The 14,514-nt window shown below is 43.2% G+C and overlaps 1 protein-coding gene across 3 annotated transcripts in view; it reads right to left on the bottom strand.

Annotated features, from left to right (window-relative positions):
• Positions 1-714: 714 nt before the first annotated feature.
• ADCY8 (adenylate cyclase 8) overlaps positions 715-14,514 on the bottom strand; it is a 271,269-nt gene continuing 257,469 nt past the window's right edge. For 2 of the 3 annotated variants that reach the window (XM_030795007.1, XM_030795008.1), the window contains exons 15-17: positions 5,775-5,867; positions 4,121-4,235; positions 718-1,291 (exon numbers count right to left, since the gene is read on the bottom strand). In XM_030795007.1, the coding sequence (XP_030650867.1) occupies positions 804-1,291; positions 4,121-4,235; positions 5,775-5,867 (696 nt within the window). In that variant the 3' untranslated portion in view covers positions 718-803. Of the gene's footprint in view, positions 1,292-4,120; positions 4,236-5,774; positions 5,868-14,514 lie in introns of all 3 variants that reach the window. The other variant, XM_003256212.3, reaches the window with a different exon arrangement.

Consider the following 14,514-nt stretch of genomic DNA (forward strand, 5'->3'; position numbering starts at 1 on the left):
ATGTGCTGGACTTGATCCCTCTCTGGGCTTTTGCACTTGCTGTTACTTTTTCTTGTGAAACTTTTCTCTCAGGTCTTATGGGTCACCTCTTTCTATTATTTAGGGCCAATCTTTGGCATCACATCTTCAAAAAAGCCTTCCCTGGTGACTTAGTTAAATCAGCATCCCTGTCTTCCCATCCTTTATCCCAAGTGGCCAACTTAATTTTCTTTGTTGCCTCTAACTTGATCTGAAAGCAGATTATTTATGTATTGGTTAATAGGAATATTATATATTATTCCCCAACCAGAATGTTAGCTCTATAAGGGAAACACTTTTGCTAGGATTTCCCTGGAGCATAGGACAGCCATAGGCACATTGTAGTTGCTCAGCAAATACTGATGAATGTACTGGTCAAGTGCTGTGAGGATTACAGGAGGTCATTATGTAAAAAATTTGGCGCTTGGCCTGGCACATGGCAAGTGCTCAAAAATAGCAGATGGTGGTGAGTATCTGACTGTATGGAGTTTCTGTTCACTTCACATGTCCCTCTTTTCCACCTAGCTGTTAAGTCTCTCAAACTCTCAAAGTCAGAAACTAGATCTCATTTATCTTTGCTTCCCAATAAACCTTGTACACAAGAGGTGACCAATAAATATTTGTGAAGGGAACATTTGAAGAGAACCTCAAATTGTGTCCCTGATCTGGTACATTCAAAGACCAATGAAACCATCCTTGTTCTAAAAAAAATTAAACCTTTTTATTAGTATATTTATTTTATATATAAAAGAAATACAAAAAAAAGAAACAGAAAGAAAATGCTTTTATGGCAAATCAGATTTGTCAGTGCCTTCAGCTTGGGCTCCAGGCTCCGTCCCGCTGGGTGACAACAAAGTCCGCCGGTTATAATGACCCTTGATGATTCCTGTGTTGTTGTTCTCGTTGAGTAGCTGCTTCTGCCTTTGCCTATTGAGGGACTGGACAAGTCCCAGGACAACCGCGGCCAGGGAGTACTGCCCAGGCAGTCTTCTTGGGGGCAAGATGAATGGGTTGGGTTGGACTCTTCCCAGGAGAAAGTACGTTTTGATTTTTCCTTCCTGTTCACTGATGCCCTTCACATAGATCTCCCCTCGGTAATCAAAGGCAAAGCCCTGGTCCTTCAGGATGAGATAGGTCTCCTCTGGGACTTGGATCCGGCCACTAACCCCCGTGCTGTCCATTCGGCTTGCCAGGTTCACAGTTTTGCCCCAAATGTCATACTGTGGTTTCTTAGCGCCGATAACGCCAGCTACCACTGAACCGTGGCTGATGCCTGGGGGGTGAACGAAAGGAGCAAGAAGTCAGAGGGAGTGGAGGGACAATGGGGTGTCTGGACCCCTCCCTGGGACAGTGATCACTATGTGTGGGGTCTCTGTGGATGAACGGGAGGGTCCAGATCCTGCCCCCAGTCACTTATTAGATGTATCACCTGGGTCAGTTAATTAACCTATTAGGACCTCACTTTTCTCATCAGTAGAATGGAAATAATTAAAGGCAGATTTAATGAGATAATACAAGTAAAGCCACTGTGGCGTAGTGCCTGGCAACCAGTGAGTGTTCAATTGAATATAATTATTATTGTCATATGAGCACTGACTTGTCTCAGTCTGTGGGATGATCAGAGCATGGACCAGAAGTCAGGACCCTAGGATCTCCTGCTTCTGCTGACACAGTGCTCTGAGAGCCTGGACAGGCCTTTTCCCTCTCTGTTTTAGCCCAGGTCCACAGCATCATTCCCTTGGTCCATGGCGATGGCTTTCTAACTGTCCTCCCTGTCTCCACCCTTGTCTCCTTGAGCTCATCCTCCACACTGCTGCAGGAGCGGGAGGGCTCTTTCTGATCAAGTTGCACATCTGATCAAGTTACGACCCACTTAAATATCTTCCAGGGCTCCTTTCACTTACAGGATAAAGCCAATGATCCTTAGAATCACAATCAAGAACCTCTCTGATATGGCTTCTGCCTGATTTTCCAGCCTCATTTATCCCACTCTCTTCCTTACTGCTGTGTTATATCTACACTGAACTGCTGGAGTTTTCCTAACCTTCCAGCCAGTACCCACCTTTGTGCTTTTGTCCTGACTTTCCCCCTGCTTGGGCTATTACTTCCCCACACTTTCACAGTTTATCTGGTAAATACTTTTAAAGACAGTTTCAGTGCCTCCTCCACTAGGAAGCATAGAATTCTAGAAATGGTAGCATTTCACTAAACCTGTTAGTGGGCATGTATGTCTCTTTCTAAAAGACAATTATTTCATTCTACAAACATTGACTAGGCACTTGCTATGAGCCAGGTACAATCCTAGGCATTGGGGATATGGTGGGAAAGGAAAGAAATAACAGCCCTCGTCCCCGTGGAATTTACCTTCTACTGGGGAGAGATAGAAAATAATTTTAAAAATGTAATATAATATTAATGAATGATTAGGGCTACAAAGAAAAATCAATGAGGGTAAAATAATTGAGAAAGATGGAAGACAGTATATTTTGGAGTCAGGGGGTTAGCAAAGACCTTGTTGAGCAGAGATTTGAAGAAAGTGGTGGGAATAGCCATGCAGATATCTCAGTAAGATTATTCTAGGCTGAGGCAAAAGCAAGACACATATACACACTGATATAAGTGACTGGAAATTTGAAAATCTCACTCTATGGAGTACATGGGAATCACAATGATAGTTAGCTCTTTAAAATTTGCAGAGAACTTTGGCAGCCAATATCCCATTTAATTCTCATATTATTATTGTGAGATAGGGAGGCAGAGGAGGTAATAATTTAACACCCAGCTTACATAGGAGGAAACGGAGACACAGAAGGTTTAAATGATTCACCCAAAGTCATACAGCTGGTTACAGCAGACCCAAAACACAAATTGAGATGCTTAATTCAGCTGGGAAGTTAATTTTCCAACCTCTGAGATCAGTGAAACTATACTAGGAGTATAATATGTCATGGCAAGGGTTGACCCTGATTTGACAACATCTTCAGAATTTACTTAGAATATCTCTGTTCAGCATTACAGTTCCCTTTTTATTCCTGGTTCAATTGTGTAGTCAACAATTTCAGAAATGACATTGATAAGATTGATGGAAGATGTGGGAACAAGCGCTGAACATCCCATCCATAGATCAAAAACAAAATATAAGCCCTTTAATGCAAAGAACAAAGACATATGGCATTCCTGAGATCTGACAAGTCAGATATTGGTATTTCTTGACCTCTTTTTCTTGAAAGCTGCTAAGGGAGAAGCAGATAAAGTAAAATGGCATATCAGCCAGAAGATGTCTACAATGTGAGGACTGTAGCAAAAGTTATTTTAAACTGCACTCTGGCAGCCAGAATGTCATTGTCTCAGAGTTAGGAAATGCTGGAGCTGCTGCTGGTGTGACTCTTTGGCTGTGTGATCTTAGGCTAGTTACTCCCTTTTTCTAGGCCCGCATTTACTCATCTACAGAATGAGAATGTGGACTAGACCAGGGGTTTTCAGACTGCATTTTAGGAGGTCATTGAGGGTCAGTAGAGATGTGGAAGGAATGGCAAATTATAAAGGATTATTATTGATTGCAGTGATTAATGTTATGTTGTTGCTTTGAGCAGTGGTGTCTTTAAGCCCAAAGAAAGGGTGAGCTTTGTGGCTGAGTAAAGCCTGTCCCTGGAAATATAGTATCTGCCATCCTCAGGAGTAGAATCCTGCTTTTGTCTGAAGGAATTATCCTGAAGACCCTGAGAGCAATACATTGACCACTAGCATTGAGCTACCCAGGAGTCAGAATTAAATGACTGATTAGTCAGCTACATCTCTAAGCATGACCTTGCATGGGCAGGCAAGTTGGAAGAGGGGTTCACAATAGTCTAGCATTTGCCAAAGGCTGGCTGCTTTGTATTGCTGCACACAAGACAGTATCCTACTCTTGTTTCCAGCATCTTGACTGAGAGGAAAGTAAGAAAGGCCTGAGCTGACCCTATCCCTATCCTTGGCAGGGTCATGCTAGATCTATTGCATTTTGCAGGAAAAAGCTTCCTTGTATTGATGCCCAAGGCAGGGGAGGGTCTGTTGGAGCAAGGTCAGCTGGCTCTATCAGGCCCCACCTGCAGCTGCTACTCACCAATCCGGAGTTCAAAATTGTTGAATGAATGCTTGTTGATCTCCTGTATGCTTTCTGTCAGGGCAAGTGAGAAGTCAGCCAGAGCACACAAATGTCCCCACTTGTCTTCACATTGCTGAAGCAAACATGAGGAGAAGAATTCATTTAATGCGGAATGTGGGGGAACATTAACATTTCTGCAGCAGGGGCTTTACATCCTAACCCAACCCTACCTGCACATCCCTTAAAGGAAATAATCATGTGGGTGAGCCCCTCTACACTCAAGTCACTGGTATCTCAGAACATGGGAAGACATGAGATTTGCTTGCAAGAGTGTAGTATATGTGGGTCATTGTGTTCCTTCTTCCACATCTACACCTGTCTGTTCAGGTTGATGTAGCATCAATTCCTTAGTGTATGCTCACTGGCATGTGTGTGAATGGGTGTGAGTGTATGTGTGTATATGCGTGTGTGTTGGGGGTGTGTGGATGTGTGGGTGGGTGTGAGTGTATGTGGGTATGGGTATGTGTGTGTGTATGTGCTCCTATGTATGTGTAGCTTTTCCAATATAAGAACTCTGTCTATTTCCTTTGAATTGCTCACAGCGTGTGTTTAAGGGATACATTTGCTTACAAAACTCCTAAGGGAAGTGCTGCATAAGCCTCTGGGCGTCTCTGAACCTCAGTTTCCAAATCTATAAAATGGGGATAAGCATACTTGCCCTTCCTACCTCATAGGTATTGAATGAGATTTTTTATATGAGAAAACTTTGTGCCCCTGTAGAACAGAGGTTAGCAAATAGTTTCTATAAAGGCCAGATAGCCAATATTTTAAGTTTTGTGGATCATATGGTCTTTGTTGTGACACTCAACATTGCCATTTTAGCTTGAAAGGCAAAATATAAATGAACGGGCATGGCTGTTTTCCAATAAAGTTTTATTTATAAAAACAGATGGTGGGCCAGGTTTGACCTGTGGGCTGTAGTTTTCTGATCCCTGCTGCACACGTACCAAATAATAACCAGCATGAGTTTCATCCCAGATAGTCACTCTTGAAGTATTTTATTGTTTTTAGTTGGAAAAAAGCATAGGAAGGATTGGAAGAAATTGATGAGAATTCCATTTCCCCAAGTATCTTGGACTCATATTCATATAACACTAATTGAGGACTTTACTAGATGCAAAGCTTTGCTTGGGGAGCATGGCATTATCTGAGATAATTCACCCATTAACCCTGGAAGGTAGACAGTGTTGCTATTTAACACCAGTGCCTGGAACACAGTCAACACTCCAAAAAGCAGCAGCTGTTGTTATTATTATGTAAGACTTTGAAAGACAAAACAAGAATAGGAAGAAAGAGGTTAGTATTAGGGGTTTAGTAAGATCCACAACTAAATCACAATAGGGTATTTCTTGGCTCTTGATTTTGTTCAAGGGAACAATGAGGTTCAGAACAAAGTATAGAAGTTTCTCAAAAAAGCAGCACGGCTTCATCTGGTAGACTCTACCTACCTTGGGGGCAAATCCACATCACATAACTATTATAATCAAGTCCATTAGATTTTCTCCCCATCTTTCCCCAATGATCTTGGAGACAGAGGCTTCACCACCGTCGGTGACATGACAACAGCAAGACACCTGCCATGCCTTGTGGCTAAGTTCAAAGAGTCCTTTACCTGTTTTTCAGGTGACAGGCCTGACACGGCCATGTAGGTGCTGCCAATGGTCTTAATCTTTTCAATGTCTTGAAATCGGTCTTCACCAAGCAACTGAAAGAAAGCCAGGCAATGGTGTTAGCCCTGGCATTTATTCCTCCGGCAGCCTGGGCTCCTGTAAACAGGCCCCTGGCTCACGATGAGCTACCTCTGATGGTTCAGTATCCTCTAGTTATCTGCTTTTCTCTCTGAGAATCATGCTTTCAGCCAGTCACATATATTTAATGAGCACTTGCTAAGAGTCAGGAGTGGAGGTGGGTGTAAATTGGTACTCTTTAAGAAGTAGGTCCGCCCCTTCACATGTAAGTCAGATCCTGTCCCTGCTCTGTGCAAAATCTCCTGTGGCTTTCTGTTTTACTCAAGGCCAAAACCAGTCTTCACTGTGACTTGCAAGGCTTGCCAAGACCTGTCCCCTCTCTTATTGTCTCCCTCTCTCACTCTGTTCCAGCTGCACTGATCTCCTTTGCCCCTTGCCACACTGACCTGAGAACAAGCAAAGCCTGCTTTGCCTCAGGACTTCTGCACCTGTCGTTCCCTTGCTGGGCTACTCTTCCCTCAGACAACTGCATGGCTTACTCCCTCACCTCCTACAGGTCTTTCTTCAAATCTCATCTTTGCAGTGCACTCTTCTTGACCACCTTATTTAAAACTGAACACAGCATCCCATCCCCACATACATATTCTTATCTTCCTTCCCTGTTTTACCTTCTCTCCTTAGCACTTATCCCTGATATTGCTTATTTATTGTCCTCTTCCTCATGGGAATGTAATATTCCCGGAGCATGTATTTTCCCCTGTTGTGTTTACTATTCAGCACCTAGACAGAGTGTAGAGATGAATGAATGAATGAATGAATGATTAAATGAAAGAATGGGTGCTATCCTGGGACATTTCCTCTACCTTTACCTGTGGTTTGGGTTTTAATGCTAAGAGAGGGAAACCTTGGTGTCTTATTTAGCAATGGTGGTAGGCAGAATAATGCTTCCTGAACACAGGCCCCAAAGATGCCCATGTCTTAATTCCTGGAACCTGTGCATATGTCACCTTACATGGCAAAAAGGACTTTGCAGATGTGATAAGGCAAAGGATCTTGAGATGGGGAGGTTTCCTGGATTATCTGGATGGGCTCAATCTAATCACAAAGTCCTTATAAGTGAAAGAGGGAGGCAGGACAATTAGAGAAGAAGTTATTATGGTGGAAATAGAAGTCTGAGTGACGTGATTGCTGGCTTTGCAGTGGGAGGGAGAGGGCAATGAACCAAGGAATGCAGGTAGTCTCTAGAAGCTAAAAAAGGCAAAGAAACAGATTCTCCCCTAGAGCCTCTGGAAGGAGCACAGCCCTGTAAGGTTCATTTTGGATTTCTGATCTCTAAACAGTAAGATTATAGATTTCTGTTGTTTCAAGCCACTAAATTTGTAGTCATTGGTTATAGCAGCAGTAGGAAATTAATACAGTAACTATTCATTGAGTTCTTATATGTTGGATAAACAAAATACATGAGCTCTACCAAGTAGGGAGGTCAGATGTTAAAAATACACAGAACATGCCCTAGTTCAATTTTAATAGAATTTATGTTGGAAATATACAGGGTAGAGGGATGAGGAGATCAGGCCATTTTGATCTAATCTGGAGGATCTTGGAAGGGATCCCTCAGCAAGTGATTTCTCGCTTCAGCTCTAAAGGGTGAGGAGGGGTTTTTCTACCAGTGAGTGTATGAGTTTGTGTGTGTTGGGGAAGGTAGGAGCACGGGAAGGGGAGCATCCAGAAATAGGGGCCAGCATAGATGAGGTCTGGAGGTTGGGGAGAATGTACAGGAGGTCAAAAGAGTGAAGACGAGGCCAGTTTGGCCACAATGTGGTAAGCCAGGCTATAAGTTGAAGGAAAAGAGCTGAGAGAGGTAGTGGGGGCCAGAACACGCAAGGCCCTGGAGGACACACAGATGATATTGAAGACAATGGGTCTCTATGCTAAGAGTAGTGACAAGCACTGAAAGGGTGTAGGCAGAAAGAGACCGAGTCAGGTTTGGATTTTGGAAAAGTCGTTCTTACTGTCATGAGGGGAGGGAAACATGAGGGGAGACCTACTGCAAGATCCAGGCAGGCGATGACAATGGCTTGGGTTAGGGATGGAGTCAGATATATGGATATTTTGAAGATTATATTGGTGGTGATAGAATCAACAAGATTGGTGCTGTGTGGCCTTCCTGCAAATTAGCTTCTAACATTTGCTGGTCCCAGATGTAGATTTGTGTGTGTGTGCCTGTGTGCAACTATGTGTGCATACTGCATGTTGGGTGTGGGTGTATATGTGCATATATGTGTGTATGGTGTTTATGTGCATGTGTGTCCACCTGCATACATATGTGTGTGGACACACACATGTGGGCACATTTGTAGTGATGTGTGTGTCTACATGTGTACAGTACATGTGTGCATGTGTGATGTTTATGTGCACATGCATGTCCATATATGTGTCCACATGCATGCATTTGTGTGAGTATGCATTTGCATGTGTGCATGTGTGTGTTGTTTTCATGCCTGTGTCCACATGTATGTGTGCCTGTGTGTGGGTGTGCACACACATGTGTTGTTTATGTGCATGTGCATCCACATGTGTGCATTTGTGTAGAGTCATGTACATATGTGTACGTGTGTGGTGTTTATGTGTATATGTGTGTCCACATGTGCGCATGTGTGTGTGTGTTTGTGTTCAGGTCAGTCACGGGGCAGAGAAGGGGAGTCAAGAAAGTCAAGAATAGTTTTGGATTATACCACATGCTTGTCTATCACATGCACTTATTTTGTATTGGCTTGGTGTTATGCACCAAGAATTTCTAAGCTCCAAAGATTGACAAGCTATAAGCTCACATACAATATTTTCCTTCATTTATTGTTGAACACTTAAGTTGATTTCATATCCTGGCAATTGTGAATAATGCTGCGGTGAACACGGGAGTGCAGACATTTCTTTGGCATATTGATTTCATTTCCTTTGGGTATACACCCAGTAGTGAGATTGCTAAGTTTCCATCAATGGATGAGTAAATTTAAAAAATGTGTTATATATACACAATGGAATACGATTCAGCCATAAAAGAAGGAAATCCTGTCATTTTAGAAAACATGGATGAATCTGGAGGGCATTATGATAAGTGAAATAAGCCAGGCACAGAAAGACAAATGTCACATAATCTCACACATATGTGGAATCTACAAAAGTTGAACTCCTAGAAGTAGAGAGTCAATGGTGGTTACTGGGGACTGGGAACAGGGGTGAAAAGGGGGTGGGGAGATGCTTGTCAATGGGTACAAACTTACAGTTAGATAGGAGGAATAAGATCTGTTCTATTGCACAGTAGAGTGACTATAACTGATAATAATATATTGTATATTTAAAAACATCTAGAAGGAAGGATTTTAAATTTTCTTATCACAAATGATAAATGTTCGAGGTAATGAATATGCTACTTATTCTGTTTTGATCATTACATATTATATACACATATCAAAACATCACATTGTACTCTGTAATATGTATAATTATTATTTGTCAATTAAAATAAAACTTTAAGAAATAAAAAAATTTGCAAATTTATTTGCCCCAAATTGGAAACTACGCCATAACAAAAATAATGAACTCTTGAAACACACAACAATATGATAAATCTCAAACAAATTACACTAAGTGAAAGAAGCCAGATATTAAAGAATACCTATCATGATTATTTCATTTATATAAAATTCGGGAAAATGCAGAGTAACCTATTGTAATAGAAAGCAGGTCAATAGTTGCACTGGAATGAGGAGATGGGGAGGAGCAGGAAGAAGGAATTACAAAGGTATGAATAAACTGTTGGGAATGATGGATATGTTCAGGATCTTAATTTTGGTGATGTTTCATGGGTGTCTAAACATATCAAAACTTATCAAATTGTATATTTTATATGCAGGTTTTTGAATCAAGTATAACACAACAAAGCTGTTAAAATGATTACATAAAACCAAATATATGCTATTAAGAGTAAAGACATTCCCTAAACTCCAATAGGCTGGCTGATCTCAATGTCTGTGGGCTACCTAGACAAGTTGAAGCATGTATCTCTGTGCCTGGCCTCTCCTCTGAGGAAGCTTCGTGGGTACCTCTCTTTGCACCATCAGCCATCGTCTGTCATTGCCACTTTATATTGAATGATTGATGTTTGGCATACCAAGTGGACAGTATAATTTTGGGGGGTGGGTACAACGTTGCATGTTTCCTTGTACCCCAAGTCTAACGGTCTGGGATGCCCTGATAATTGTTAATATTCCTTGGAAACACTAGGTGATATTTGGATGGCTTCTTACCTCAGTGCAGTTTAAGAAAGCTTCACCCGATATCCATAATATACCTTGCAACCCCGTGCAGTCAGTATTTTGTCCCCATTTTATGTAGGAGGAAATTGAGGCACAGAGGGGTTGACGGAATTGCTAAAGGCCACCCAGCTAAGAAGAGTCAGAACAGAATTTGAATCTTGATTGCTTGACTCCAAAGTCACGCCTGCCTTTCCTGCTACCTTGCCTTAAAGCAGTGATTTTCAAAGTGTGGTCCCATAAGCATCACCTGGGAAACTGGTAGAGTTGCAAAATTGTGGCCCCTTCAGTCCTACTGACTCAGAAACTCTGGGGAAGGGGCTTGGCAACCTGTGTTTTAACGAGCCTTCCAGGTAGTTCTAGTTCATGCATGAGTTAGAGAAGCACCACTTTAAAGGAAGAGAATGAGCTGCCTGGGGGATAGTCAAGTCATTCATTCATTTATTCATCCAGTAGGTAGTTATTGAATGTTATATTCCAGGCACTGAGCTAGGGATACAAAGTCTTTGCCTTTGATGGGCTTGCCGTGTCCTGAGTTGCACATCCCCACACATCATGGACAAGTGCATGCTGCTTTGAGGGCTGGAGTTAATGTGGATTTGAACTTCTCTTCCAGATTTGAACTTAAACTACACGGTTCTGTGGTGTCTTCTACCTAAGCGCCGAATAAACCACTGCACATTTCAATTCCCATTCTCAGATATGATTATTAGAGAGACCCATGGGATGCGCTGGCTTTGAATTCCCCAGTTTGAAATGATTTAGGAGGGTGAAACGTCAAAGCCTCCTGTCCCCTTGCTTTTGACATCTGTAAGTGTTCATGTATGGTAGGGGCTATGATAGTACACAATCCCATTATAAAGTAGCCTGTTCTATTTTTGTGACCTGCATGTCAAAGTTCACTCTATGCCTCATGAAACACAGCATGTCTCCACCTCTGATTACACAGGAAGCCTTGTCACACTCCTCAACTTTCTAAATATCTACCCTGCTGAGACTTTAACCTGGAGTTTGCAGTTGAGGCTTTTCAAAGAATCAAGCCTCACATTTTTGGTGGTTGTGGGGCACAGACAGGTCATAGATGAATAGGATTTAGTTCCAGGTCAGTCATTTTACTCCTATCTATGCTGGCTGGTAGGGATTCACTCCCTGGGGACCTGAGCTCTTCCCAGGCAGCTCAGGCCTCTGTTGGGAAACCTGTGAATGAGAGATCCTTCCTCTGTCGATCCATTATGCCTTTGGGCTGAGATGGCAGCTCTGGGGCAATATAGAAAGAGCAAAACCCTTCTCCATGGGCCAGCCCTTCAAGTGATGGTACTCAGAAGTGGTTCTTAATCTCTCCTATTTCCCAAATCTCCTTTGAATTTCCCCAAAGTAATCTCTTGACGATGTAGTTTCCAGATCTGTAGTACTCAGTTTACATGTTCACGCCCTTTCCCAAATTCTTGGGAACAGCATGGGCCAACGGCTAGAACATGGTTCTGTGTGGTTCAGCACAGCTGGGTTGGGTCTCCTCTGCTTTTACACTACATACTTTTTGGCTTCAAAGTCAAAACTAAACAGGCATAAATCCTGTTCTCATGAAGCTTATACTCTATTGTGGGTGAAGAATAATCAAAAAGAAATTGTACAGCAGGCTGTATGCCAGTGGGAAAGATCTAGCAGAGAGGGTGATAGATGGAGCCAGGGAAAAAGGGAGAATGCTGGAGCAGCATGCCTAGGTGACAACAGATGGGACCTATGCATGCCTGTGGGGCTCAGCCCTCACGAGGAGCCCTGAGAGTTTCTCCCCATTCCTGGAGAAAAGGCACATATGTGCACACAGGGGCAGGTGCAGTTAAGTGGAGTGGGCTGGAGAAGTGCCTGGAGAAGACAGGAAAAGTGTGCTGATCTCTGGTTTAAGAAATTGCTTATGACATACTGATTTAAAGGCAAGGAACTAGCTTGAGCCTTCCTCTTACATGTTGTGTGCCCAGGGGCTGTGGCATAGGTATTTTCCTGTTTCAAGGAGAAAGTACCTGAGACTTGGTGATGCAGCTGGCTCAGCTCCAAGGCTGCACAGGGCACAGCTTTAAACTCATGTCTGGAGTGAACCTTTGGCAGGAGATTATAGTAGTTCACACCTGCTTCTACAGGCACTTCTACAGCTTACTCCACTTACCTGCATCTGTGCACACACATGTGCCTCTCTCCAGGTGTGGGGAGGAACTCTCAGTGCTCCTAGTGAGGCCTGAGCCCCACAGATGTTTACAGGTCCATCCCTTGTCACGTAGGCATGCTGTTCCAGCAACCTCCTTTGTCCCTGACTCCATCCATCTCACCCTCTCTGCTAGATCTTTCCCATCGGCATACAGCCTGCTGTGAAATTTCTTATCCTACAGCAGTATTTCTTGACATCACTTTCCTTTCTACTTGTCTCCTTTTTTTGCTGCACAACTTCCGAAAAGAGTTGTCTAGACTGATTGCTTCCAATTTCCTCCTCCCCATTTTTTCCTAAGCCTGGTCCTGCCATGCCACCGAAACTGCTCCTTTCCAGGTCCTGGAGGCCCTCTATGTCCCATGCTGCTGGCTGTCCTCAGCCTCGCTTCTCTTGGGCTACCAGCAGCACTGGACCCAGCTGATTGGCTCTACTCCTCTTATACCTTTGTTTCTACTTGGCTTCCCCCATTTCAGATTTTGCTTCCACTTCACTGGTGTTGCTTCACCAGTCTCTGTGGTTAATTCCTTCTGTCCACCATTATCTTATATCATAGGTGGGCCTCAGGGCTCAGGCCTCAGACCTCTTTTCCATCTAACTCATTTCCTTGTGGTATCATTGTGTCTTACAGCTGTAAATACAATCTCTTTGCTGAAAACTCCTAACTGCATGCCCTGCCTTGACCGTCAGACTCAGTATGGAATTGCTTACGTGATGTCCTTATTATAGGTCTAACAGGTGTCTCAGATCTGCCATTATCAAAGCTGGCCCCTTGATCCTCCTCATCGACCCCCATCTTGGTTAGTGGTGTCTCCATTTTGCCAGTTGCTTCAGAATAAAACCCATATAACCCACATCTCATCTATCAGCAGATCCTTAGCCCTATCTTTAAAGACATTCAGGTTCTGACTCTGTCTCATCACCTCCTTGGTCCTAGTCACCCTCATCCATTTTCTTTTATTGAAATAAGCCTCTTAATTGGCTCCCTTCTTCCACTCTTGACCCTGTTCTTCACACAGAGCTGAGAGGAACCCTGTTAAAATAGAAGTTAGGTTACATCACTTCTCTGCTGGAAACCCTTGTAGCCATCCCCATCAGTCTCACAGTAAAAGCCAAAGCATTTGCTCTGGTCCATGAGGTCCTGTAATATTTGGCATTCTGGCCCTTCTCTCCATCAACCACTGACCCTGCCATGCTGGTTTAAAGGCAGGAACCAGCTCCAGCCTTCTTCGTGCATGTTGTGTGGCCAGGAGCTGTGGCCCAAGTCTTTCCCTGTCTCAAATAGAAAGTACCCAAGACATGCTGATGCAGCTGGCTCACCCCTAAGGCAGCACAAGTCAAGTTCTATCACCTGACTTGCTCAAGAGAACAAGAGAATGCCTGCTGCACACACCCTCCTCAGGGCTTAGAACGTGGGCTTTTCCTTGTCTGTCGCCGTGCCCCCCAAGCTGTTTCTATGGATCAGTTCCACTTCCTCATCTCCTCCAGGCCTCGCAGTAAGCCCTTTCTCAGGACCCTCTCTGAAATTGCACTATGGGTGTCAAACCATCCTGGTTCACCCAGGTCGGAGGGATTTTTTGAGATGCAAAACTTTTAGTGCCGACACCAGGGAAGTCCTGGGTAAGTGATGAGTGGGTGACTCTAATTGCACCCCTCCCTCCAAACCTTCCTTCCCGTGTTCCCTGCATTATCTTCCCCCGCCGAATTATGTCTATTGTACAACATATTTACTTGTTATTCTTTTTGATTGTTCTTCACCCACAATAGAGTATAAGCTTCATGAGAGCAGGATTTATGACTGTTTAGTTTGTGATTATATCCTATGGGCACAGGGTAGGCCTTCACTAGATACTGGTTCAATAAGCCCATAAACAGCAACTTCTCTGAGGCTGGCTTTCAGTGTCACTCTTGTCAGGGAAGCAAGATTCAGTTAATCACTGCCACATGGACTTCATATTCACAGTGCATTTCCAGGGTGGAAGAGTCTTAGTTGCAGAATGATGAGAAGTAGAACATATCAGTTTAGAAGATCATAAATGTGCCTCTCCCTTCCTTTTAAACAAACTTAAATTTTATCCCTATGCACTTCTAAAAAGGATGTGAATAGTATACTGGGTTAAATAGTGCCTCTCAAAAATTCATGTCCTCACAGAC

The sequence above is a fragment of the Nomascus leucogenys genome, chromosome 16, assembly GCF_006542625.1.
Source record: "Nomascus leucogenys isolate Asia chromosome 16, Asia_NLE_v1, whole genome shotgun sequence".
Classification (NCBI taxonomy): domain Eukaryota; kingdom Metazoa; phylum Chordata; class Mammalia; order Primates; family Hylobatidae; genus Nomascus; species Nomascus leucogenys.